The following is a 24977-nucleotide window of genomic DNA, read 5'->3' on the forward strand; positions in this document are numbered from 1 at the left end:
CTCCAGCCTCAAAGCTGCCACTGCCTTCAACTGCTGATTCTTAAACTGCCATATCCCCATTCCCCAACAAACACATCCTGTCTTCCTGTTTTAGCACCAGTCTCTACAGTGACCCCTCAACCTCATCAGAGCGCATGCACGTACTCTCTCTGGTGGGAGAGCCGACCACTCCATTTTCTCTGCATGTACGAGTTCCACTTCACCTCCACCCTCCAGTATAGAGTTTCACTCAGTTTCTACTATTACTGCCATTTCCATTACTACTATTCCTGTTTTGTTTCCTTCTCCTTCCAGTCTCTGGTCAATCCAGACCTCTCATCGCTCTCTTCTGGCACCTGGGCTAATGAATACCACTGGCAAAGACTCTGCAGATCACAGTTCATCAGTGTGTAGCGGCACCAATGATAGCGGGGGTCTCAGCACTGCGCCCTCTTGCAAGCTCCTCCCAAAATATCCTCATTCCCGCAACTGTCCCACCACTTCTGATTTTTAAGATATTGTTTCTCTTCACTGAAAAAAACTGAAGCCACTGGTCAAATTACTTGCCAAGCATTTTCTTATGCACTGGAGGTCATCAGCGAGAGCCAGAATAGACAAGGCTTATGTAAAGACTGTGTGGAATTATAGAGAAGAAGCCTTGTGCCAACAGTTCTGTCAGCTTATCAGCAACTACACCCATGTACTCATCCTTTTCTTGTGTCTCAAAAGAACACATGGCCCTGAGGACCTTTTCCTTCAGTGCATACATGTAATCCAGTTTCTACCATCTAAAAAACAAAAAACCAAAACCCTGACTTGAAACTCCTAACTGCCAACTTCTTTCCCTCACTGTCTAACATTCTAACAGCACAGCAGTCTGTTCTCTTCCACTGCCGCAGTTCTCATCTATTCTCCTGTCCCTAGAGGCCATGACAAGACTGTGAACGTCAGATGTGGTATCTTACACATAACCTACATACATGATCTCATTTCACCCTATTCATAATATCCCCATACGTCTGTAGTATTAGCCTCATTTCATAGAAACCTAATATTTAAAGTTAATAAGCTATTCAAATCCAAGGTCACACTGCCAGTAATTGTTGGAAGCAGGATTTAAATACTAAAGGATTCCAGAGCCTCTGTTCTTAACCTCTATGCTACACCAAAATTATTCTTGCTTAGGCTACTGACTTTCCTCCACCAGATCCAGAGGACCTGTCCTGTCCTGTTTTTAGGGGACTCTTGTCTTCATCTGACACTGCTGACTACTCCCACTTTTTTTTGTTTGTTTTTGTTTTGTTTTGTTTGTTTTTTGGGACTTGGGCCCTCACTACTCCCATTTCTTGAAACTTTATACCATTTTTCTTGCTGCTCTTTTCCAGTCTCCTTTCAGTTCTCCACCCCCCGCCCCCACTATTTACTTGCCCCTTTAGTATCAGTGGCCTTCAAAGCAACCTCATGGCTTCAACTATGACTCATGTGCTATCTTCTAAATTCCCATTTCCAGCCAAACCTTCCTCCTGATTTCTACACCCAAATGCCTAACACACCCATCCTTCTGGTGGAGTCCCCACAGGCATCTTAAATTCTACCCTAAAAGTACTCATTTCCACCCACCACCCTGCCACCTCATTCATGTCCACTACCCACTGCTCCTTCCCAAAAAGACAATTTGCTCCTGCTGGATTTTCCTTTTTCAGTAAACGGTACCCCTCTCACTAGAGTGATGTAAACCCAAGAAAACGTCTCCTTTATTCCCTCAGCCAATCACTAAGTTCCAGTATTTCTATCTTCTTAGTATCTTCTGCCTTCCTGCTCACTTTCACTACTACTTAAGTTTCCGGCCCTGATCACTTCTCATCTAGTTTTAAAGCGAGAACATAACTCATCTCTCTGCCTACAGTCTTCCTGTACCCCAGCAATCCAGCCTCAAAGTCACTGCTGAAGTAGCTTCTCCCCAAATTACACAGGACCATATCACTCATTTTCCTGATTAACATCCATTCAATAAATTCCAAAGCTCTCAGGATAAAATAGATACTTTTTAGCCTAAGCCTGTCAGGATTCTTCATGATCTGGCTTCTTTCTCTTTCTTGAAAGCTTCTTCTGCCACCACTCACCTGCATAGTCTTTACTCAGCTGTACTCAACTACTTGCAGTTTTCCAACTGCACAGTGTTACCTCGTGCTTCTGTGCCTTCACACATGCAGATCTCTCTGCTGGAAACAAGGCAGCCCACACTCTTCACTTCACTCATGACTAATACTTCTTTTAGCTCAGTTAAGTAGGACCTCCTCTCGAATGACATCTAGGATGTGCTCCTTCCAGTTCTCCCCCCAGTTAATTTAGATGCCCCTTTCCCAGTGCTCTCATACACATCCTAGCACACCCCCATCAGAGCACTCATCAGTCTGTGTTGTTACCATTATTTACTCTTCTGTCTCTACCAGATGCATGCTTCCTGAGGACAGGGACTGTACCTTACTCAGCTTAGTGTCCCTAGCACATAAGAGGCACTTAGTAATTTCTGAATCACTAAATTATATCTCCTAGACCATCCTTCCAGAAACTAATCTCAATTCTCTGAGTTCTGTTTTCCATATCAGTATCACTCAACTGGAAATAACAATGTCCTACTCCACGGTCGTATCATTTTCTAAAATAAGAGTTATTCTAGTTTTCTGGTCACAGAGATAATCTTGGGAAGAGGAATTATCTCACATTAGTTTCCATAAAAGGACTTACCCACAGATAATATTTAGTAATATTTGCTGTCATTGATCTAGGTCTACACAGCAAAGAATGATGTGAAAGGTGTACTGTTTTCATTCTATCACTGACTTTACTTACAGGTATGTGTATTCATTTACTTGTGTGATCTTGGCCAAGTCACAACATCTAAACTTTGATCTTCTCATTTGGAAAAATGAGGACAACAGCCACAATGCAAGACTGTGAGTGGGTTTTATGGAATATATACCCTTTCATCTCTGAAACACGTGTGTAGTATGTGCCTAATCGAGACTGCAACATGGCAGAACCTCAAATATTTATATGAACAAACATTTAAATCTATAACTACTCAGCATTACCAGGGATCCACAACCAAACAACAACAACAAAATAAACATTCATCCTGATCATCAAATAAGTACTACCTGGATCAACTTGGGGGAAAAGTTTCTGATCCTACTTTGAGAAGTACAGGGTTTACATTATTTGTTCTACACCACAAAGTTATTTTAGATTTAAATGCAATCAAACCAGTGCTGCATTTAAAGGAAGTTCTTGAAGTTAAAAAGAAGGAAATGCACAATAGCTAGAATATTTATGGTAGATTTTCTGTGGAAGCAATGTAAATAGTAAAGGCTTTGAAATAAAAAAAATCTGAAGTTCAAATCTCAGACCTGTCTCTAACTACCTACTGGACTAGGCAAATTCCTAAAAGCCTTAACCTCTGTTTCCTTGCCATAAAACTAGATGCTAACAATCCTGTAGGTCTACTGAGGAATTAAACAAGATGCTGGAAGTTCTTACAATGCTTGGCTACATAAGGAGCTCCACAAATCAATGGACTTGGATCCACCAAAATTAAGATTTCAGAAGAACCCCCTCACATTTCAAATAGTTGGGAACACAGAGTTACTCACAGAGATTCTGGGCTGTCTTTGAATCCAACACCTTTAACTCTTTTACTTTTTTCTTTTGCACAGATTTCTTTTCTTCTCCACCTTCCTGATCCTTCTTGGCTAGTAAGGGAAAGATTAGAAAAGCATGATGAAGGAGAAGCCACATTCGTGCCTTATTGAACTGCTGTACCAGCCTGGAATGGCTCCTCACCTCCTATTAGCAACAGTTTTCTTATTGCATTCCTTCAAAGCTAACCTTCTCTCTAACCACCCACCCTCCTATTACTGACCCCCCTACCAACTATAGTCAACATCCTGTTCCTTTAACTGTTTAACATTCCTTTAACTGTTAGCAATAATGCTTTCCCACCTACATCATATCATTTACTGGCAGATCTTTCTCTGAAGGACCAGATGGTAAATATTTTAGGCTTTGCAGACTATATGATCTGTCTCCACTGCTCAACTCTACCACTATAGCATGAAAGCAGAGATAATACGTAAACAAATGGGCATGTGGTTTGCCAACCTCTTACTAGAGTTTTCCACCATGTTATCCTTTGTGCTTATTAAAAATCCTCTTTATCCTTCAAGCTCCATCTTGAATAGGAATTCTCTATAAAATTTTTCATTTCCAGGGTGCCTGGGTGGCTCAGTTGGTTAACCATCTAACGATTTTGGCTCAGGTCATGATCTCACGGTTCATGAGACTGAGACCTGAGTCAGGCTCTGCCCTGAGTGTGAAGCCTGCTTAAGATTCTCTTTCTCTCCCCCACTGCCCCTCCTGCGTGCATACTTGTGTGCTTCCCCCCCCCAAAATCAATAAATGAACATTAAAAAAAAAATTTTATTTCCCCAAATGCCTATGCTCTCCGAATCCCCAGTGAATTTGATACTTCTTTATTCTGTAAAGTTTTCCTTCTTAAACTGATGCTTTGATGGTATTTGTTATCATACCTCATTCAACAATTATTCAATGTTTTGTGACATTTCTTGTGTATCATCTTGATCTTTTTAAACCCCGTTACTTTTTTTGTTAAGATTTTACTTTTAAGTAATCTCTACACCCAGCATGGGGCTCAAACTCAGAATCCCAAGATCAGGAGTTGCACACTTCACTGACTGAGCCAATGAGGCACCCCAACCCTCTATTACTTTTTAAGTGTGGATACTTTCCCATCCCACCCACATTTTTAACTTCTGGAGCATGGACAAAATAATATTTTATTATCTCACTCTCTTAGCAGTTAGCATGATAGTAACATTCTCTAAGAAATGGGTGACACTGGCTATTGAGGAGGGCTGGGAAGCAGACAGGGAAACGGGAACTGTTCTGGATGGACAGAACTGTAAAATATTCTGTCCTTTGGTGTAACCTGGCGTCAACTCTTTTTAGGAAGCTCCATGGGAGTATCTCCACAAGGAGGGTCAAGAAACTGACAAAGCTAGTTGCTCTGAGGAGAGGAATGAGGTGCTTGAATACAAAAGTGTATTATAGTGAATAACCTCCTCATATACTGTTTGAATTTTCATTAAACCACAAAAAAGTACTATCTGGTACAAATAAATAAAGACAGCAAACAAAAAAGAAAATTACATGGCAAAAAGTACCAAGAGCTATTAGAAACTCATCCTTTGGCCAGATAGTCCCAACTCAAAGAAGGTATGTGCCAGATTATTCTGGGCACTGTGAATAAAACAGCAAATGAAATGGATTCCTGCCTTCATGAATGTCATATTCTAATAAGAAGAAATAGACAATCAGTTAATACATAAAATAGTGTATTAGTCATAGTTCTGTGAAAAAAAAATCAAGTAGGGAAGAGAATAGGGGAATTTCATGGGGTTTGGATTGTATCTTTAGTGGGGGGGGGGGGTGGGGATCAGGGAAGGTCCTAGAATGTGACTTTTGAGAAAAGACTTTTTAGAAAGTGAGAGTACAAACCACATGAATATCTTCGGGGAGGGGAAAGCATTTCAGGCAGACAGAACAACAAATACAAAGGCCTGAGAAAGGAGCATGCTAGGTGTGCTCAAAGCAAAGCAAAAGGTCATTATGGCTACATGGAGTGAGGGAGAGGCTGGGAGAGTCACAGAGGTACAAAAGACAGATCATATAACAAAACAGAAATTATGGGTAGTGAGATAAAAATGGAAACGTAAAACATCCAGACTGTATCACAAAAACTTAGAAACAGGAAAGGAAAAAAGTAAAACTAAAGCTCTCATTTTATACAGGCAAGTAGAAAGATATGTATTCATTACTGATGTTAAAAAAACAAACAAACAAAAAAAAACGGGCGCCTGGGTGGCTCAGTCGGTTAAGTGTCTGACTTTTTAGCTCAGGACAAAATCTCATTGTTTGTGGGTTCAAGCCCTGCATTGGGCTCTGTGCTGACAGGTCAGAGCCTAGAGCCCGCTTCAGGTTCTGTGTCTCCCTCTCTCTCTGCCCTCCCCCACTCACACTTGCTCACACGCTCTCTCTCTCTCTCAAAAATAAACATTAAAACAAAAATTAAAAAAAAAAAACAAACAGACTCAACTTGTTTGCTTGGCAATAAAATAAAAATAAATATGTAGTATATATACAAGAAAGAAAGGGACAGGGGCTTTAGAAAACTGAGTGGATCTGGGATAGGGGGCACCAGAGCAGAATTAGTCTGCCGTGAAAATAGAGCAGGCTCAACTGAGAATGAGAGCCATCATCTGAGGTAGAACTCCTGAGATTTATGGAATTTACTTGCTACTCAGAAAGAAGGGTCAGAAAAGCAGTACTGAACCCTGGATGATGCTGAGCAGTCATGAAATTATTAATCTCATTTGGATGCAAATGGCTTCTTACTCTCAGTTATATTTATCCTTTGCCACCCATCTGTGTTTGTAAGAAAGAGAATGTTAACAGAGTAAAAAATTACATCCCAGGAGCGGGGAGTTAAGATGGCGGAGAAGTAGAGGGATTTTCCTCATCCCTCAAACATAGCTGTACTGAGTTCAGATCACTTGCAACACCCAGGAAATCGATCTGAGGAGTGGCAGAAAGTTCTCCACAGGTGGAGGAGACAGCTTGGCAGGATCGAGGCTTCCCCACCTCCTGGTTTTTTTTTTTTTTTTTTTTGCCCAGGGTTACTTCAACAAACAAATCAAAGCACACCTAGTTAAAGGTCCAAACGCTCCACCACTACAAGTAAGGAGGAGCTCTCCAGAGGACTGACCAGTGGGACAGAGTAGCCAAAACATATCAACAGAGTGCACGCAACATACAGCAGAAACACTTCCTGGAGCGCCAGGTCCCGAACAGGGTATGACCCCGTTTTAATATAGTAGTACTCTTAGATGCAGGACATCTAACAAGCTTTTAAAACACGCAAAAGATGGGGCACCTGGGTGCCTCAGCTGGCTAAGCGTCTGGCTTCAGCCCAGGTCATGATCTCATGGTTTGTGGGTTCGAGCCCCGCGTCGGAGTCTGTGGTGACAGCTCAGAGCCTAGAGCCTGCTTCGGATTCTGTGTCTCCCTCTCTCTCTGCCCCTACCCCATCTGCTCTCTGTCAAAAAAGTGAATAAACATTAAAAACAATTTTTTTTAATATGCAAAAGACAAGATGGAGGAAACTTAGCCAAAATGACATGATGATGGAATTCTCCCCAAAAGAAAAGTCAAGAAGAAATCACAGCCAGAGAATTGCACAAAACAGATATAAACAATATATACAAACAAGAATTTAGAATAACAGTCTTAATAGTAACAGCTGGGTTTGAAAAAAGCATAGAGGACACCAGAGAAACCCTTGCTGCAGAGATCAAAGACCCAAGAACTAGTCACGATGAATTAAAAAAATGTTATAACTGAAATGCAAAATAAACTAGGTACAGTGGCAAGACTGAAGAAGCAGCTAGGAGAATAGGTGAAACAGAAGATAAAATTATGGAAAATAATGAAGCTGAAAAAAAGAGGAAAAGGAAATTATTAGCTAATGGAGATTAGACATGAAATGAAACACTATCTGTGTATCAAAGGAGTTCCAGAAGAAGACAAGCAAGAAAAAGTGCAGATGATTTATTTGAAAAATTATAGCAGAGAACTTCCCTCATGTGGGGAAGGAAATAGGCACCTGAGTCCAAGAGGCACAGAGAACTCCCTTCAAAATCAACAAAAACAGGTCAACAGCACGACATACCATAGTGAAACTGGCAAAATACAAAGATGAAGAGAATTCTGGAAACAGCTAGGGACAAAACGTCCTTAACCTACAAGGATAGACACACAAGGGTAGTAGCAGACCTGCCCACTGAAACTTGCCAGGCCAGAAGGGAGTGGCAGGAAATATTCCATGCGCTGAATAGGAAAAATATGCAGCCAAGAATCCTTTCTCCAGCAAGGCTGTCATTCAGAATAGAAGGAGAGATAAAGACTTTCCCAGACAAACAAAAACTAAAGGAGTTCGTGACCACTAAACCAGCCCTGCAAGAGATCCTAAGGGGGACTCTGTGAGTGGAAAGCAGCAAAGACTACAAAGGACCAGAGGACATCACCACAAACATGAAATCTACAGATAATACAATGGCCCTAAATTCATATCATTCAATAATCACTCTGAATGTAAACAGACTAAATGACCCAATCAAAAGATACAGGATATCAGAATGGATTAAAAAAAAAAAAAAGATCCATCGTATATCCTGCCTATAAGAGACTGAGGACCGTGTAGGACACCTGCAGAGTGAAAGTGAGGGGATGGAGAACCATCTACCAGGCTAATGGATGTCAAAAGAAAGCTGGAGTATCCATACTTATATCAGACAAACCAGACTTTAAAACAAAGACTGTAACAAGAGATGAAGAAGGGCATGATATCATAATTAAGGTGTCTATCCATCAAGAAGAGCTAAGAACTGTAAATATTTATGCTCCCAAGTTAGAAGTACCCTAATATATAAATCAATCATAAGCATAAGCCAACTTACTAATAACAATAGCATAATTGTTGGAGATTTTACTATTCCACATACACCAATGGACAGAACATCTAAGCAGAAAACCAACAAGGTAACAACAGCTCTGAATGACACACTGGATCAGATGGACTTAACAGATACACTCAGAACATTCCATCCTAAAGTATCAGAATACACATTCTTCTTGAGTGCACATGAAACATTCTCCTGATCACATATTGGGTCACAAATTAGCCCTCAACAGGTACAAAAAGACTGAGATCATACCATGCATATCTCCAAATCACAAGGCTATGAAACTTGAAATCAACCACAAGAAAAAATTTAGAAAGCACCCAAATGCATGGGGTTAAAGAACATCCTACTCAAGAATTACTGGGTTAACCAGGAAATTAAAGAAGAAATTAAAAAATACACGGAAGCAAATGAAAATGAAAACACAAAAGTCCAAACCCTTTGAGATGCAGCAAAGGTGGTCCTGAGAGGAAAATACATTTCAATTCAGGCCTATCTCAAGAAGCAAGAAAGGTCCCAAATTCACAACCTAACCGCACACCTAAAGGAACTAGAAAAGGAGCAGTAAATAAAACCCAAAGCCAGCAGAAGGGAAATAATAAAGATTAGAGGAGAATTAAACGATGCAGAATCCAAAAAAAACCACCAGTAGAACAGATAAATGAAACTAAGAGCTGGTTTTTTGAAAGAATAAACAAAATTGATAACCCCCTAACCAGATTTCTCAAAAAAAAAAGAGGACCCAAATAGATAAAGTCATGAGGGAAAGAAGAGAGATCACAACCAACACTACAGAAATACAAACTATTTAAGAGAATATTATGAAAAATTATATACCAACACACTGGACAATCTGAAAGAAATGGACAAATTCCTAAACACTCACACACTACCAAACTCAAACAGGAAGAAATTGAAAATTTGAACAGGCCCATAAGCAGCAAAGAAATCAAATCAGTTATCATAAATCTCCCAACAAATCAGAATCCTGGGCCAGATGGCTTCCCAGGGAAATTCTACCAGACATTTAAAGCAGTTAATACCTATTCTCAAACTGTTCAAAAAAACAGAAATGGAAGGAAAGGGGGCGCCTGCATGGCTCGGTCGGTTAAGAGTCTGACTTTGGCTCAGGTCACGATCTGTGGTTTGTGAATTCAAGCCCTGTGTCAGGCTCTGTGCCGACAGCTCAGAGCCTGGAGCCTGCTTCAGATTCTGTGTTTCCGTCTCTCTCTGCCCCTCCCCTACTTGTGCTCTGTCTCTATCAAAAATAAATAAAAAATGTAAAAAAAAATTTTTTTTAAAAAAGAAACGGAAGGAAAGCTTGTAAACTCATTCTATGAAGCCAGCATTACCTGGATTCCTAAACCAGTCAAAGACCCCACTAAAAAGAAGAATTAGAGGCCAATATCCCTGATGAAACTGGATACAAAAATTCTCAATAAGATATTAGCAAATCAAATTCATAAGTACATTAAAAGAATTATTCACTATGATCAAGTGGGGTTCATTTCTGGGCTGCAGGGCTGGCTCAATTTTTGCAAATCAATGTGATACACCACATTAATAAAAGAAAGGGTAAGAACCATATGATCATTTCAGTAGATACAGAAAAAGCATTTGACAAAATACAGCATTCTCTCCTGATCAAAACCCTCAAGACAGTAGGGATAGAAGAAACATACCTTAATATAATAAAAGCAATTTATGAAAGGCCCTCAGCTAGTATGATCCTCAATGGGGAAAGACTGAGAGCTTGGTCAGGAACATGACAGGGATGTCCACTCCCACCACTGCTGTTCAACATAGGGCTGGAAGTCCTAGCCTCAGTTGACAACAAAAAGAAACAAAAGGCATCCAAACTGGCAAGGAAGAAGTCAAACTTTCACTCTTCACAGATGAAATGATTAACTCTCATGGAAAACCCAAATGATTCCACCAAAAAACTGCTAGCATGGATACACAAATTCAGCAAAGCTGCAGGATATAAAATCAATGTACAGAAATAGGGTGCATTTCTATATACCAATAATGATGCAGCAGAAAGAGTTTTCAAGGAACTGATCCCATTTACAATTGCACCAAACACCGTAAAATACCTAGGAATAAACCTAACCAAAGAGGTAAAAGATCTGTATGCTGAAAGCTATAGAAAGCTTATGAAAGGAATTGAAGAAGATACAAAGAAATGGAAAAATATTCCATGCTTACGGATTGGAAGAACAACTATTATTAAAATGTTAATACTACACAAAGCAATTTACACTTTGTGTACGCAATCCCTATCAAAATAGCACCAGCATTCTTCAGAGCTAGACCAATCCTAAAATTTGTATGGAACCACAAAAGATCCCAAGTAGCCCAGGTAATGTTGAAAAAGAAAACCAAAGCTGGAGGCATCACAATTCTGGATTTTAAATTGTATTACAAAGCTGTAATCATCAAGACAGTATGGTATTGACACAAAAACAGACACACAGATCAATCGAATAGAGAACCCAGAAATAGACACAAATATATGGCAAACTAATCTCTGACAAAGCAGGAAAGAGTATCCAATAGAAAAAGAACATTCTCATCAGCAAATGGCACTGGGAGAACTGGACAGCAACATGCAGAAGAATGAAACTGGACCACTTTCTTACATGAATATATTCAAAATGGATGAAAGACCTATTGTGAGACAGGAAACCATCAAAATCCCACAGGAGAAAATAGGCAGCAACCTCTATGAAACCTTGGCCACAGCAACTTCTTACTTGACATGTCACCACAGGCAAGATAAATAAAAAGCAAAAATGAACTATTGGGACCACATCAAGATAAAAAACTTTTTTCTGCACAGGGAAGGAACAATCAGCAAAACTAAAAGGCAACTGATGGAATGGGAGAAGATATTTGAAATGATATATCAGATCAAGGGTTAGTATCCAAAATCTACAAAGAAGTTACCAAACCCAACACCCAAAATCAAATAATCCAGTGAAGAAGTGGGCACAAGACATGAACAGGCACTTTTCCAAAGAAGACATCCAGATGGCTAACAGACACACGCAAAGATGTTCAACATCACTCATCATCAGGGAAATACAAAACAAAACCACAATGAGATACCACCTAACACCTGTCAGAATGGCTAAAATTAACAATTCAGGAAACAACAGAGGTTGGTGAGGATGCGGAGAAAGAGGATCTCTTTTGCACTGCTGGTGGGAATGCAAACTGGCCGCAGCCGCTCTGGAAAACAGTCTGGAGTTTCCTCCAAAAATTAAAAAAAGAACTACCCTATGACCCAGCAATAGCAGTACTAGGAATTTATCCAAAGGATATAAAAATGCTGATTCCAAGGAGCACATGCACCCCAATGTTTATAGCAATGTTATCAACAATAGCCAAATTATGGAAAGAGTCCAAATGCCCATCAACTGATGAATGGATAAAGAATATGTGGTTTATATGTACAACGGAATACTACTCAACAATAAAAAAGAATGAAATCTTTCCATTTGCAACAACGTGGATGGAACTAACGTGGATGGAACTTATTACACTAAACGAAATAAGTCAGTCAGAGAAAGATGTCATATGACTTCATCCATATGTGGAATTTGAGACACTCAACAGATAAACATAGAAAAAGGAAGGAAAAATAACAAAAACAGAGACGGAGGCAAACCAGAAATACAGAGAACTGAGGGTTGCTGGACAGAAGGGAGGTCAGTGGGGGGATGGATTATGGGTGATGGGCATTAAGAAAGGCATTTGTTGGGACGAGCAATGGGTGTTACAGGTAAGTGATAAATCACTGGGTCCTACACTTGAAGCCAAGACTACACTGTACATTAACTTTAAATATAAACAAAAAAGGGGACAAAAGGTACCTTTTTGTGGAAGATAGAACTACATGTAGCAATTCATAACAACCACTAGACTAATGAGGAACTACTACAACTAATAATTTAGACAAGCATATGTGTTGAGGCCCCTTTTAGACCAGAGGCTTGAGCTACAGATTATAGAAAGGACTCACAGAGATCCCCGGGGGCTGATTACACACAGGCCCATTAGGTGACCCCCCCCCCTCAAGATATCCATAGGCCCTGACCAATTCCATACATCCCTAGCCATACCTCCTCACCTTCCCTCTTTAAAAAAAAATTTTTTTTAAATATTTATTTTTGGTAGAGACAGAGCATGAGCAGGGGAGGGGCAGAGAAGGAGACACAGAATCAGAAGCAGGCTCCAAGCTCTGAGATGTCAGCACAGAGCCTGACGCGAGGCTGAAGTCAGACACCCAAGTGACTGAGCCACCCAGGCGCCCCCTCACCTTCCCTCTTTAAAAACAGTCCCCATCCACTACCTCATTGCAGATAGCCTTTCCTCTGCTGTCCTGCCCACTGCTCCCTTGTGGGGGTGTATTCAATAAACTTGTATCTGCTTTATTCTGCCTCAGGTGAATCCTTTCAGCACCTGCACCATCAGCTTCCTTACCCCACATTAGGAGGCCTCCCTCAGATCAAGAATGACACCACAATATGGACTTCTTAGCTCTACCAAAATGGAGTATCTCCACATAGAGGAAATATATTGTATTTAAAAACTGGGGAGGGTAAAGGGACCTGAATGAAAAGAGAGTTTCTATGCTTCACTGGAACTGGTAAAACATCAGTATCATTAGACTAGGATACGTTATAAGTGTATGTATAATGTCACACCTGGAGGAACACCCAAGCAACCTATATGAAGTGATAAACTCAGGTACTATACATTAATCAAAATGGAATCCTAACAAATGTTCAAAGAGACACAGTAAATTAAGAGAAAAAGATGAAACAAACAGAAAACACAATGACAGACTTAAGCCCTAACATTCAGTAATTACCTTTAATATAAAGGGTCTAAATACAATAATTAACAGAGATAGGCTATAGTTTAAGTGCCTGACAATTAGCTTTTTGGATTCTGATGTATGAACCTGACTTTACGTTTCTGATTGCTGAGGCATCCATTTCAAAGACATCTATCTCCATATTGCCAGCTATACATCTATATAAAGAGCCAGGCTGCCCACCCATGAAGCTTCCCTTTTAGAAAGCCCTGGGTAACCTAAAATAACTGTTTGAGTGGCCCCGCTTTTCTCTTACTGCAACTTAATTCTTGCTATTATGTTTTAAAGTCACCAATAGAGTCAACTGGCAAAACCCTAGGTACCCCACCCTTGACCCTGATAAAAGCAGAACTCCAGGACTGGCCTTTCTCTCTTGCTCTACCAGAGACTTCGCTGTGTGGTCCCAGGTGTGTCCCGCACACTCCAGGACCTGTGAACAATAAACTTTCTTTCAAAGCTCCCCGATAACTGTTGCTGAACCGCATCTTGCAATCATAAGAACCAGCTTCAGCATGGGTTCTGCTCAGGAAAATATGTGTGCGGGCTCCCTGCGTGTGTGGGAGCTTGTAGCAAGTAGCAGGGCTCAAATGAGTACCTCCAGGCATTCCAAGCTGACAGCGATACTGATGGGCTCAGACAGACACAAAACAATGGCCAAACAGATTAACAAAAGACCCAACAATATGCTGGTCTATGAATTTACTTCAAAAACAAAAATAAAGGTAGGTTGTAAGTAAAAGGTTGAAAAAAGATACACCATGCAAATATTTTTTAAAAAAAGCAGTGTCTAGGGGTACCTGGGTGGCTCAGTTGGTTAAATGTCTGCCTATTAATTGCGGCTCAGATCGTGATCTCATGGCTCAGAGGATACAGCCCCACGCTGGGCTCCATGCTGACAACATGCAGCCTGCTTGGGGTTCTCTGCCTCTTCTCTCTGTCTTCTCCCTCACCTTCTCTCTCTCAAAATAAATAAATAAACTTTAAAAAAAAAGCATCTATATATTACATCAGGGCAAAGAAAATACATAAACAAAGAGGGAATTACATAATGATTAAAAGATCAATCCACTAGTAAGGCATAACAATTCTAAATGTGTATGTACTAAACAACAGGCTCCTGAATACAATAAACAAAAACTGAGAGATGAAATGAGAACCCAACATACCAATACTTTAAGACATCAATACCTACTCTCAGTAATGGGTAGAATTACTAGGCAGAAGATCAGCAAGGATACAGAACAAGTGACCACTACACTCAATCAACAGTAATACTTAGTAATACGTAGGAAACACTTCACCCAAAGCAGTGGAAAAAACATTTTTTTCAAGCGTTTCACTGGACATTCACCAAGAAAGATGCTATCTTGGGCCATAAAATAAACCATAACAGATTTAAAGGACTGAAATCAGAGCATGTTCTCTAACCATAATGGAATCAAACTATAAATCAGTAACAGGTAACAGGAAAATACCCAAACATTTGAAACTAAAGAACTACTTCTAAGTAAACTGTGAATCAAAGAGGAAGTCTCAAGAGAAAATTTTAAGATACACAGAACTAAATGAAAATGTAAGCACAACACATAAAAATATATGGGGTGTAGCTACAACAATGCTGACAGTTAAAGTGACAGCCCCAAGTTTATATCAGAAAAGATCACAAGTCAATAGTCCCATTTTCTATCTCAAGAAACTAGAAAAAGAGCAAAACAAATCCAAAGCAAGCAGAAGGAATGAAATAAAAAACATAAGAGCAGAAATCAATAAAAATGAAAATAGAGAAAAACCAATGACTCAAAAAGCTGCTTGAAAAACATCAATTAAATAGGTAAACATCCAGAAAGACTGACAAAGATAAAAAGGGAGCCCTATATTACCAATATGAGGAATAAAATAGATTATCACTAGAGGTCCTGCTACCAATGAAAGCATAATAACGGAATACCACAAACAACTCTGTACTCATGAAATGGACAATTTACAAGAGATGGACCTATTCCTCAAAAGCTACCATCTATCAAAACTCAACCAAGATGAAATAAATAACCTGTATACTCCTGAAACCATTTTAACAATTGAATTCAAAATTAAAAGGCTCCTGAAAAAAAAGGTGGTTCAGAAGATTTCACTAGAAACTTCCTTAACACATTTAAAGAAAAATGAATGCCAATTTAATATAATGTCTTCCAGAAAATAGAAGATGGGACACTTTCTACTTCACTTTATGAATGCCAATGAATTGTTTATTTTAGTTATTTTTATGTTATGTGAATTTCACCTCAATAAAAAATTGGTAATTAAGATGTGTAAAATCACAGGGGCACCTGAGTAACTCAGTCAGTTAAGCATCTGACTTCGGCTCCGGTCATGATCTCGCCATTCCCAAGTTTGAGCCCTGCACCAGGCTCTGTGCTGACAGCTCAGAGCCTGGAGCCTGTTTCAGATTCTGTGTTTCCCTCTCTGTCTCTGCTTCTCCCCCACTCATGAGCGCATGCTCTCTCTCTCAAAAATAAACATTACAAAAATTGTCTAAAAAAAAGATACGTAAAATCACAAATTATATCAGTGAAATGTGAATATGGGTTGTTTATTAGCTAACAGTATTCTATTGATAATTGATTTCCTAAATGTGGTAATTGCAGTGTGGTTATGAAAAAGAATATTCTTCTATGTGGGAAAGGAATATTCAAGAATTTAGTTGTAAAGGGCCATGATGTCAGTACTTTATCTCAAACTGTTCAGTTTAAAAAAAAAGGAAAGTGTTCACAGCACCATTATCCACAACAGCCAAAATGTGGAAACAACGCAATGTCCATCAACTGATGAATGTAAAAACAAAATGTGGTATATCTAAAAAGAACAGACTATTTTTCAGCCATAATCTGGAATGAAAAACTGATACATGCTACAACATGGGTCAACCTTGACAACATTATTAGTGAAAAGGCCAGACACAAAAGGGAAAATATTATTGCACATACACAAAATGTCTAGAAAAGGCAAATCCATACAGACACAAGCCAGATTAGAGATTAACCAAGTTGGGGGAAGAGGAGGTGAGGAGTGACTGCCAATGGATTCAGGGTTTCTTTTGTGTGTGTGATGAGAATGTTCCAGAATGAGACAGTAGCAGAGGTGTACAACTCTGTGATATACAAAAAAACCCCACAGAATTGTACACTTTTTTTTTTTTAATTTTTTTTTTTCCTTCAACGTTTTTATTTATTTTTGGGACAGACAGAGACAGAGCATGAACGGGGGAGGGGCAGAGAGAGAGGGAGACACAGAATCGGAAACAGGCTCCAGGCTCCGAGCCATCAGCCCAGAGCCTGACGCGGGGCTCGAACTCACAGACCGTGAGATCGTGACCCGGCTGAAGTCGGACGCTTAACCGACTGCACCACCCAGGCGCCCCCAGAATTGTACACTTTTAAGATGAGTTTTTTTGTTGTTTGAAAGTTCTTAATGTTTTATTTATTTTTTAAAATTTTAAATATTTATTTTTGAGAGAGAGCGCGCATGTGCTTGCTTGTGTGCACGCCTCAGTGGGGGAGGGGCAGAGAGAGAGGGAGACACAGAATCTGACACAGGCTCCAGGCTTTGAGCTGTCAGCACAGAGCCCAATGCAGGGCTCAAACCCACGAACTGTGAGATTATGACCTGAGCTGAAGTCAGACACAAGTTCATGACCTGAGTGGAGTTCGGAGGCTTAACTGACTGAACCACCCAGGTGCCCCCTAATGTTTTAATTTTTAAAAGCAAATTTTGGCTATAAAAAGGATAAATTTCATTAGCTGGAAAATCTCTTCACCAAGACCGACATCTTGAAGGTAATCAATACAGAAATGCTTTTATGGGGCACCTGGGTAGCTCAGTCGGTTAAGTGTCCAACTTTGGCTCAGGTCATGATCTCACCATCTGTGAGTTCAAACCCCACGTCAGGCTCTGTGCTGACAGCTCAGAGCATGGAGCCTGCTTCAGAATCTGTGTCTCCCTCTCTCTCTGCCCCCTTCGCCACGCATGCTCTCTCGCTCTCAAAAATAAAAACAGAAAAAGAAAATGCTTTTATAATGATTTAGAAGTAATCTTGTCTGATACCTTTGACGGTTTACTAGTAAGTGAAGCAGCCTGTGTTTCTTGATTTTTCTCTGCTTCATTTTAACCACAAGATGGTTTTGGCTGGTAGTGCAAAGGGAGAGAGGGACATACCAACATAGTAATAAGTCTGAGGAGGTTAGTCTCAAAGGAGAGGCAACACACATGCTAACCCTCTGACCAGTTGTTCTAGGTGAATTATTCTGTGTGATAAGAAGATGTCTAGGGTCCCTTTAACTTGAAGGATCTATATCTGCCTGCTTGATTTAGCTTAATTTTCTTGTTTTAAATGACTATTTAGTCTTAAATAGTATCCTTTTATATATATTTCTTTAGGTTCGGTTCTTCAGAATGCATATGATACCAGGGCATTCTTTGAACCATCATTTCAGTCATAGAGAATGGCTTATCTTTACAAAAGTCCCTGGGTTAGCCTGGGCTGTGGCCTAGAGAGTGGTCAACCACAGTATCTGCTCCCTTTCCACGATGTGGAGATTTTGTCCTGGGAAATGATGGCCCAGGTAGGGACCATATTTCCCAGCCCATCTTCATCTGGGAGTGACCATATGATTAATTCTCATCAATGGAGTATGGGCGAAGTGATGTATATGGATTCTAAGCCAGGACTTTTTTTTGCAGGGGAGGGCTACAAATTAAAATTTATTTCTTGCTTTAAGAGTGAATCTTCTGGTATATGAATTACACTTCAGAATATATATACACACACACATATATAAATACATATATATAATGGACTACAGACCTAAATGGAAAACCTAAAACTATTAACTTCTAGAAGAAATTGAAAAAATCTTACCAATTTTGGGGTAGGCATGGATTCTTAAAAACACAAGAGTACCAACCATGTGGTGTGCAGTATCTTAAGTGGGCCCCCTTCTTAGTGTACACACCCCGTATAACCCTTCTCCTTGAGTGTAAGTGGGCCTGAACTACTCTAGTAAGCCCTTTTACAGAACAGTTTAGAGGTCAGAGACAAGCAAAGTCAGATTCAAAGCTGCAGCAGATGCTCTCCGGCTGTCCTTGAAGAAGCAAACCCTGTGCTGTGGAGATGACCTTGTGGGAGGAAATGATGAGCAGCCTTTAGAAGCTGACAACAGCCCTTAGCTGATGACCAGCAAGAAAACAGGTATCTATGTACTACAATTACAAGGAACTGGATTCAGCCAAATGACACACAAGCTTGGAAGAGGACACTGAACTCCAGAAAGCAGTGCAGCCCAGCTGGAACCCCGATTTCAGTTTGGAGTGACCATGAGCAGAGGATCCAGCTAACCTGGATTCCAGATCCATGGAAACTGCAGGGTGATAAACTTATGTTGGTTTAAGTTTGTTGTAATTTCTTATAAAGCAACAGGAAATAATACATAACATAAAAGAAAAACTTGATAAAGCAGACCATCAAAATTAAAAACTTTTGTTCTTTCAAAGATACTGTTAAGGAACAAAACGATAAGCTACAGCTTGGGAGAAAGTATTTGCAAAACATATATCTTGATAAAGGACTAGAATCCACAACATATTAAAAAACTCTCATGATTCAATCATAAGAAAACCCATTTTTTTAAATGGGCAAAATATCTGGAGAGAGACTTCAGCAACGAAGACATACACAGGGAAAGATGCTCATCATCATTATTAGCAATATGTACTAGGAATTATATTAATTAGAAATTAAAATTACAATGCCTAAGGGGCACCTAGCTGGCTCAGTTGGTGGAGCATGTGGCTAATGATCTCGGGGTTGTTAATTTCGAGCCCCATGCTGGGTGTAGAGATTACTTAAAAAAATAAAGTCTTAACAACAGCAACACTCAATGCCTAACCCACTAGAATCACTAAAATTAAAAAACAAAACTGATGAAACTAAGTGCTGGTAAGGATGCAAAGTATCTGCAACTCTCGTACATTGCTGGTGAAAATGAAAAAAAATGGTACAGCCACTTTGAAAACAGTTTGGAAGTTTCTTATACAATTAAACATATATTTATTTTAACAAATGACCCAATGATCCCATTCCTAGGTATCTGTCCAAGAAAAATGAAAACATATTATGTCCAGACAAAATATTGTATGCAAATGTTTCTACTGGCTTTCCTCATAACTGCCCCAAACTGGACTCAACCCAAACGTCCATCAACCAGTGAATGGATATAATGGAATACTACTTGGCAATAAAAAGAAATAAGCTTGTATGCACAAACCTATACCTCACATACATTTTCTTAAGTGAAAAAATCCAAGCTCAAAAGGTTACTTAATATATGTTCCATTTATATGATATTCTGGAAAAGATAAAACCGGAGAAAGAGGAATCAGGTCAGTAGTTTCCAGGGCTTGGTGGTGAGGACAAGGGATAGATAAATGCGCAGAAGGGAACTTTCTGAAGTGATTAAGGTGTTCTCTATCTTGACTGTGGTGGTTACACGGCTGCATACATTTGGCAAAATTCAAAGAAGGGTAAATTTTACTATATGCAAATTGTACCTCAATAAGCCTGGCTAAGCAAATTATATCTTTAAGGTCAATAAAATACAGTAGCCTAAAGCTATAATAATTCTAACCAAGTAATAGTGAAAGAACATTCAAAGAGAAAAAGGAAAAATAGACACAAACGTTTAGCATATGCCAAAGTAGAAACTCAAATCAAAGAAAAAAGAAAGGTGTAAAACAGAGGTTGATACACTTTTTTTCTTAATTGACCAGGAATTAAGTATTTTAGGTATTTAAGTTTCTGATTCAGTTACTCAACTCAGCTACTGTAATATGAAAGAAGACACAGGCAGTATGTAATGAAATGGACATAGCTGTGTTCAAACAAAACTTTACTAACAGAAATGGGTTGGGCATAGTTTGCTGACTTCTGGTCTAAGCAAGTGTTGGAAGAACTGGCTTTCCGTTTTGAGGGAAAATCGTTAGATCCTAACTTTATGCTGCACGCAAAAATAAATTCTAGACATATTAAACAGCTAAATGTTGAAAATTAAAAAACAACACAATTTTAAAAACTTTTCTAAAAATAACACAAAATAAAGATGGTATCATGTAAAAGACAAACTAGTTTGATTACAAAACCTTTTCATTTCTTAATGTGGTAAAAACTATCATATAACATATGAAAGAAATGAGAATTTCCATTTCCAGTAATGATGCCAAGTGCCCCACGAAAAACATCTACAAGTGCTGGTATAACATTTAAAAAACCACCTTACTTGGAAGAAGTAACAAGATAGTGATGAATCGCTCCAGAGAGGTAACCAAAACACTCTATGATGGATTTGCACAAGGGTGAACAGGGATTAAAGTTTAGTTTCTGCCCAAAGCCGGGAATCTCAAATGAGACTCTCTCCGCAGGAGCTGAGAACTCAAAATTTTGGCTCCATCTTGAATAAAGGTGAATACAACAGGTTCACAAGTAAAAGCCCTAGAAAGCCTGAAGTCTAGGAACAGGGCAAATAAATGCAGAAAGAAAAATATTAAAAATAACAAAACAAAACCCTCACACATACAGGACATAAAATGGAGTGCTAAATGTGACATTCACTGGCACTGAACCTGAAAGCAAAATAAAGTGCCAAAAGTGAAAAAAAAAAAAAAAAAAGATGGAACATTTGAAAGAAAAATAGATGTGAGTTTTCCAAAAGTGATGAACGATTTCAACACAGAATCAAGATGCTCAGAGAATCCCCAAGAATAATATAAGAACAACAAGGCATATGATCACAATAAGAACTGCTAAAACCAAGAGTAAAAAAAATTCTCGAAGTAGCAGGGGTTGAACATATTACCTTCAAATTTTTTTTTTTTTACGTTTATTTATTTTTGACAGAGACAGAGACAGAGACAGAATGCAAGGGGGTTAGGGGCAGAGAGAGAGGGAGACACAGAAGCAGAAGCAGGCTCCAGGCTCTGAGCTGTCAGCACAGAGCCCGATGCAGAGCTTGAACTCACAGACCAAGAATATGCTGTTTTATAAAAAGAAAAATCAGAAACGCAGTATAATGATAAAAGTTTATCAGGGAAATATAAGAATTTTGAATTTCTATGTACCCAAATAACATAACACATTTATATACTAAAATATATAAAGCACAAAAAATATATATAATCTGATTCTAATCACGAGGACACATTAGACAAACCCAAACTGAGGGAAATTTTACACATTCACTGGTATGTACTCTTAAAAAATGTCAAGGTTGACACAAACAAATGGAAATATATACAATGCTCACGGATGGGACAAATTAATATTGTTAAAATATCTACACTACCAAAAGCAATCTACAGATTCAATGCAATCTCTATTAAAATACAAGTAGACAAGTAGAACAAATAATCCTTAAATTTGTATGAAACCACAAAAGACCCTCAAGAGCCAAAGCAATTTTCAGTAAGAATGAAGCTGGAGGTATCATAATCCCAGATTTCAAGATATAATAAAAACAGTATAGTAGTGGCACAAAATTAGACACATTGATCAAGGAACACAACAGACAGCCTGGAAATAAACACACATTCACAGGGTCAGTGAATCTATAACAAAGGAGGCAAGAATATACAATGGGGAAAAGACAGTTCATCAATAAATGATGTGAGAAAGCTAGAAAGCCACATGCAAAATAATGAAAGTGCACCAATTTCTGAACACCATACACAAAAACAAACTCAAAATGGATTAAAAATCTAACTGTGAGACCTGAAACCATAAAACTTCTAGAGGAAAATAGGCAGTAATCTCTTTGACATCATCCTTAGTAACTTTTTTCTAGGTAGGTCTCCTGAGACAAGTGAAACCAAAGCAAAAATAAGCTACCAGGACTATGCCACACTTAAAAGCTTTTGCATAGCAAAAAGGCAACCTACTGAATGTGAGAAGATATTTGAAAGTGAGATTATCTCAGAAGGGTTAATACCCAATATATATAAAGATTTTATACAACTCAACACCAAAAAACCCCAAATAATATATAACTGGGCAGAAGACCTGAATAGGTATTTTTCCAAAGAAGACATACAGATGACTAACAATACATGAACAGATGCTCAATATTGCTAAATCATGAGGAAAATGCAAATTAAAACCACAATGAGGTGTCACCTTGTATTTGTCACAAGGACTAAAATCAGAGAGACAAGAAATAACAAGCGTTGGCAAAGATGTGGAGAAAAAGGAACCCTCATACATGGCTGGTGAGAATGTAAATTGGTGTAGCCACTGTGGAAAATAGTATGGAGGTACCTCAAAAAAATTAAACACGGAAGTAACATATGATCCAGTATTTTCACTACTGTATCTACCCAAAGAAAACAGAAACACTCTTTCAAAAAGATATACACACCCCTATGTTTATTGTAGCATTATTTACAATAGCCAAGATATGGAAGCAACCCAGTGTCCATCCACAGATGAATGGGTAAAAAAGATGTGGCATATATACACAATGGAATACTACTCAACCATAAAAAAAGAATGAAATCTTGTTATTTATGACAACATGGATGGACCTAGAGAGTATTATGCTAAGTAAAGTAAGTCAGACAGAGAAAGACAAGTACCACATGATTTCACTTATACGTAGAATCTAAAAGACAAATGAACAGGGGCACCTGAGTGGCTTAGTTGGTTAGGTGTCCAACTCTTGATTTTAGCTCAGGTCATGATCTCAGGGTAGTGACATCAAGCCCCCTGTCAGGCTCTGCACTGAGTACAAGCCTGCTGAAGATTCTCTCCCTCTCTCTCTCTGTTTCTCTCTGCCCCCTCCCCCACTCACATGTGCTCTGAATTTTTAAAAAAAGAAACAAAAATTCTAAGGATTGGAAACAAGTAACACTCTCATTTGAAAATGGTAATTGTTAATATAAAAAATCTAAAAGAATCTATACATTTTGAGGAAGCAAAAAAATGAATTAAAAATATCACTAAACCAGACTTCAAGCTGTATTACAAAGCTGTAATCATCAAGACAGTATGGTACTGGCACAAAGACAGACACTCAGATCAATGGAACAGAATAGAGAACCCAGAAATGTTTGTGGAAACATATGGCCAACTAATCTTTGATAAAGCAGGAAAGAATATCCAATGGAATAAAGACAGTGTTTTCAGCAAACGGTGCTGGGAAAACTGGACAGCAACATGCAGAAAAGTGAACCTTGGCCACTTTCTTACACCATACACAAAAATAAACTCAAAATGGATGAAAGACCTAAATGTAAGACAGAAAACCATCAAAATCCTTGAGGATAAAGCAGGCAAAAACCTTTTTGACCTTGGCTGCAGCAACTTTTTACACATCTCCATAGGCAAGGGAAACAAAAGCAAAAATGAACTGTTGGGACCTCATCAAAATAAAAAGCTTCTGTACAGAGAAGGAAAGAAACGATCAGCAAAACTAAAAGACAACCGATGGAATGGGAGAAGATATTTGCAAACAACATTATCACATAAAGGGTTACTATCCAAAATCTATAAAGAACTTACCAAAGCCAACACACAAGAAATAATCCAGTGCAGAAATGGGCAAAAGACATGAATAGACGCTTCTCCAAAGAAGACATCCAGATGGCCAACTGACACATGAAAAAATGCTGAACATCACTCACCATCAGAAAATACAAATCAAAACCACAAATGAGATACCACCTCACACTTGTCAGAATAGCTAACATTAACAACTCAGGCAACAACATGTTGGCGAAGATGCGGAGAAAGAGGATCTCTTTTGCAATGCTAGTGGGAATGCAAACTGGTGCAGCCACTCTGGAAAACAGTATGGAGTTCCTCAAAAAGTTAAAAACAGAACTACCCTACAATCCAGCAATTGCACTATTAGGTATTTATCCAAGGGATACAGGTATGCTGTTTCGAAGGGACACAAGCACCCCAATGTTTATAGCAGCACTATCCACAATAGCCGAAGTATGGAAAGAGCCCAAATGTCCATCGATGGATGAATGGATAAAGAAGATGTGGTATGTATGTATGTGTGTGTATATATATATATATACACACACACACACACACAATGGAATATTACTTGGCGATCAAAAACAATGAAATCTTGCCATTTGCAACAACGTGGATGGAACTGGAGGGTATTATGCTAGGTGAAATTAGTCAGAGAAAGACAAATATCATATGACTTCACTCATATAAGGACTTTAAGATACTAAACAGATGAACCTAAGGGAAGGGAAGCAAAAATAATATAAAAACAGGGAGGGGGATGAAACATAAAAGACTCTTAAATATGGAGAACAAATAGGGTACTGGAGGGGTTGTGGGAGGGGGGATGGGCTAAATGGGTAAGGGGCATTAAGGCATCTACTCCTGAAATCACTAGCACTATATGCTAACTTCGATGTAAATTAAAGAAATAAATTAAATTAAATGG

The 24977-nt window shown here is 38.9% G+C and overlaps 1 protein-coding gene across 4 annotated transcripts in view; it reads right to left on the bottom strand.

Annotated features, from left to right (window-relative positions):
- The window catches only part of DIAPH1 (diaphanous related formin 1), a 101556-nt gene that overhangs the window by 13153 nt on the left and 63426 nt on the right, over positions 1–24977 (bottom strand). For all 4 annotated transcript variants that reach the window (XM_047086110.1, XM_047086109.1, XM_047086108.1 and 1 more), the window contains one exon: positions 3633–3731. In XM_047086110.1, the coding sequence (XP_046942066.1) occupies positions 3633–3731 (99 nt within the window). The remainder of the gene's footprint in view (positions 1–3632; positions 3732–24977) is intronic.

The sequence above is a fragment of the Lynx rufus genome, unplaced genomic scaffold (genome assembly GCF_022079265.1).
Source record: "Lynx rufus isolate CCGP_SWC_20201006 ecotype Redwood Valley unplaced genomic scaffold, mLynRuf1.p SCAF_1, whole genome shotgun sequence".
Classification (NCBI taxonomy): Eukaryota; Metazoa; Chordata; class Mammalia; order Carnivora; family Felidae; genus Lynx; species Lynx rufus.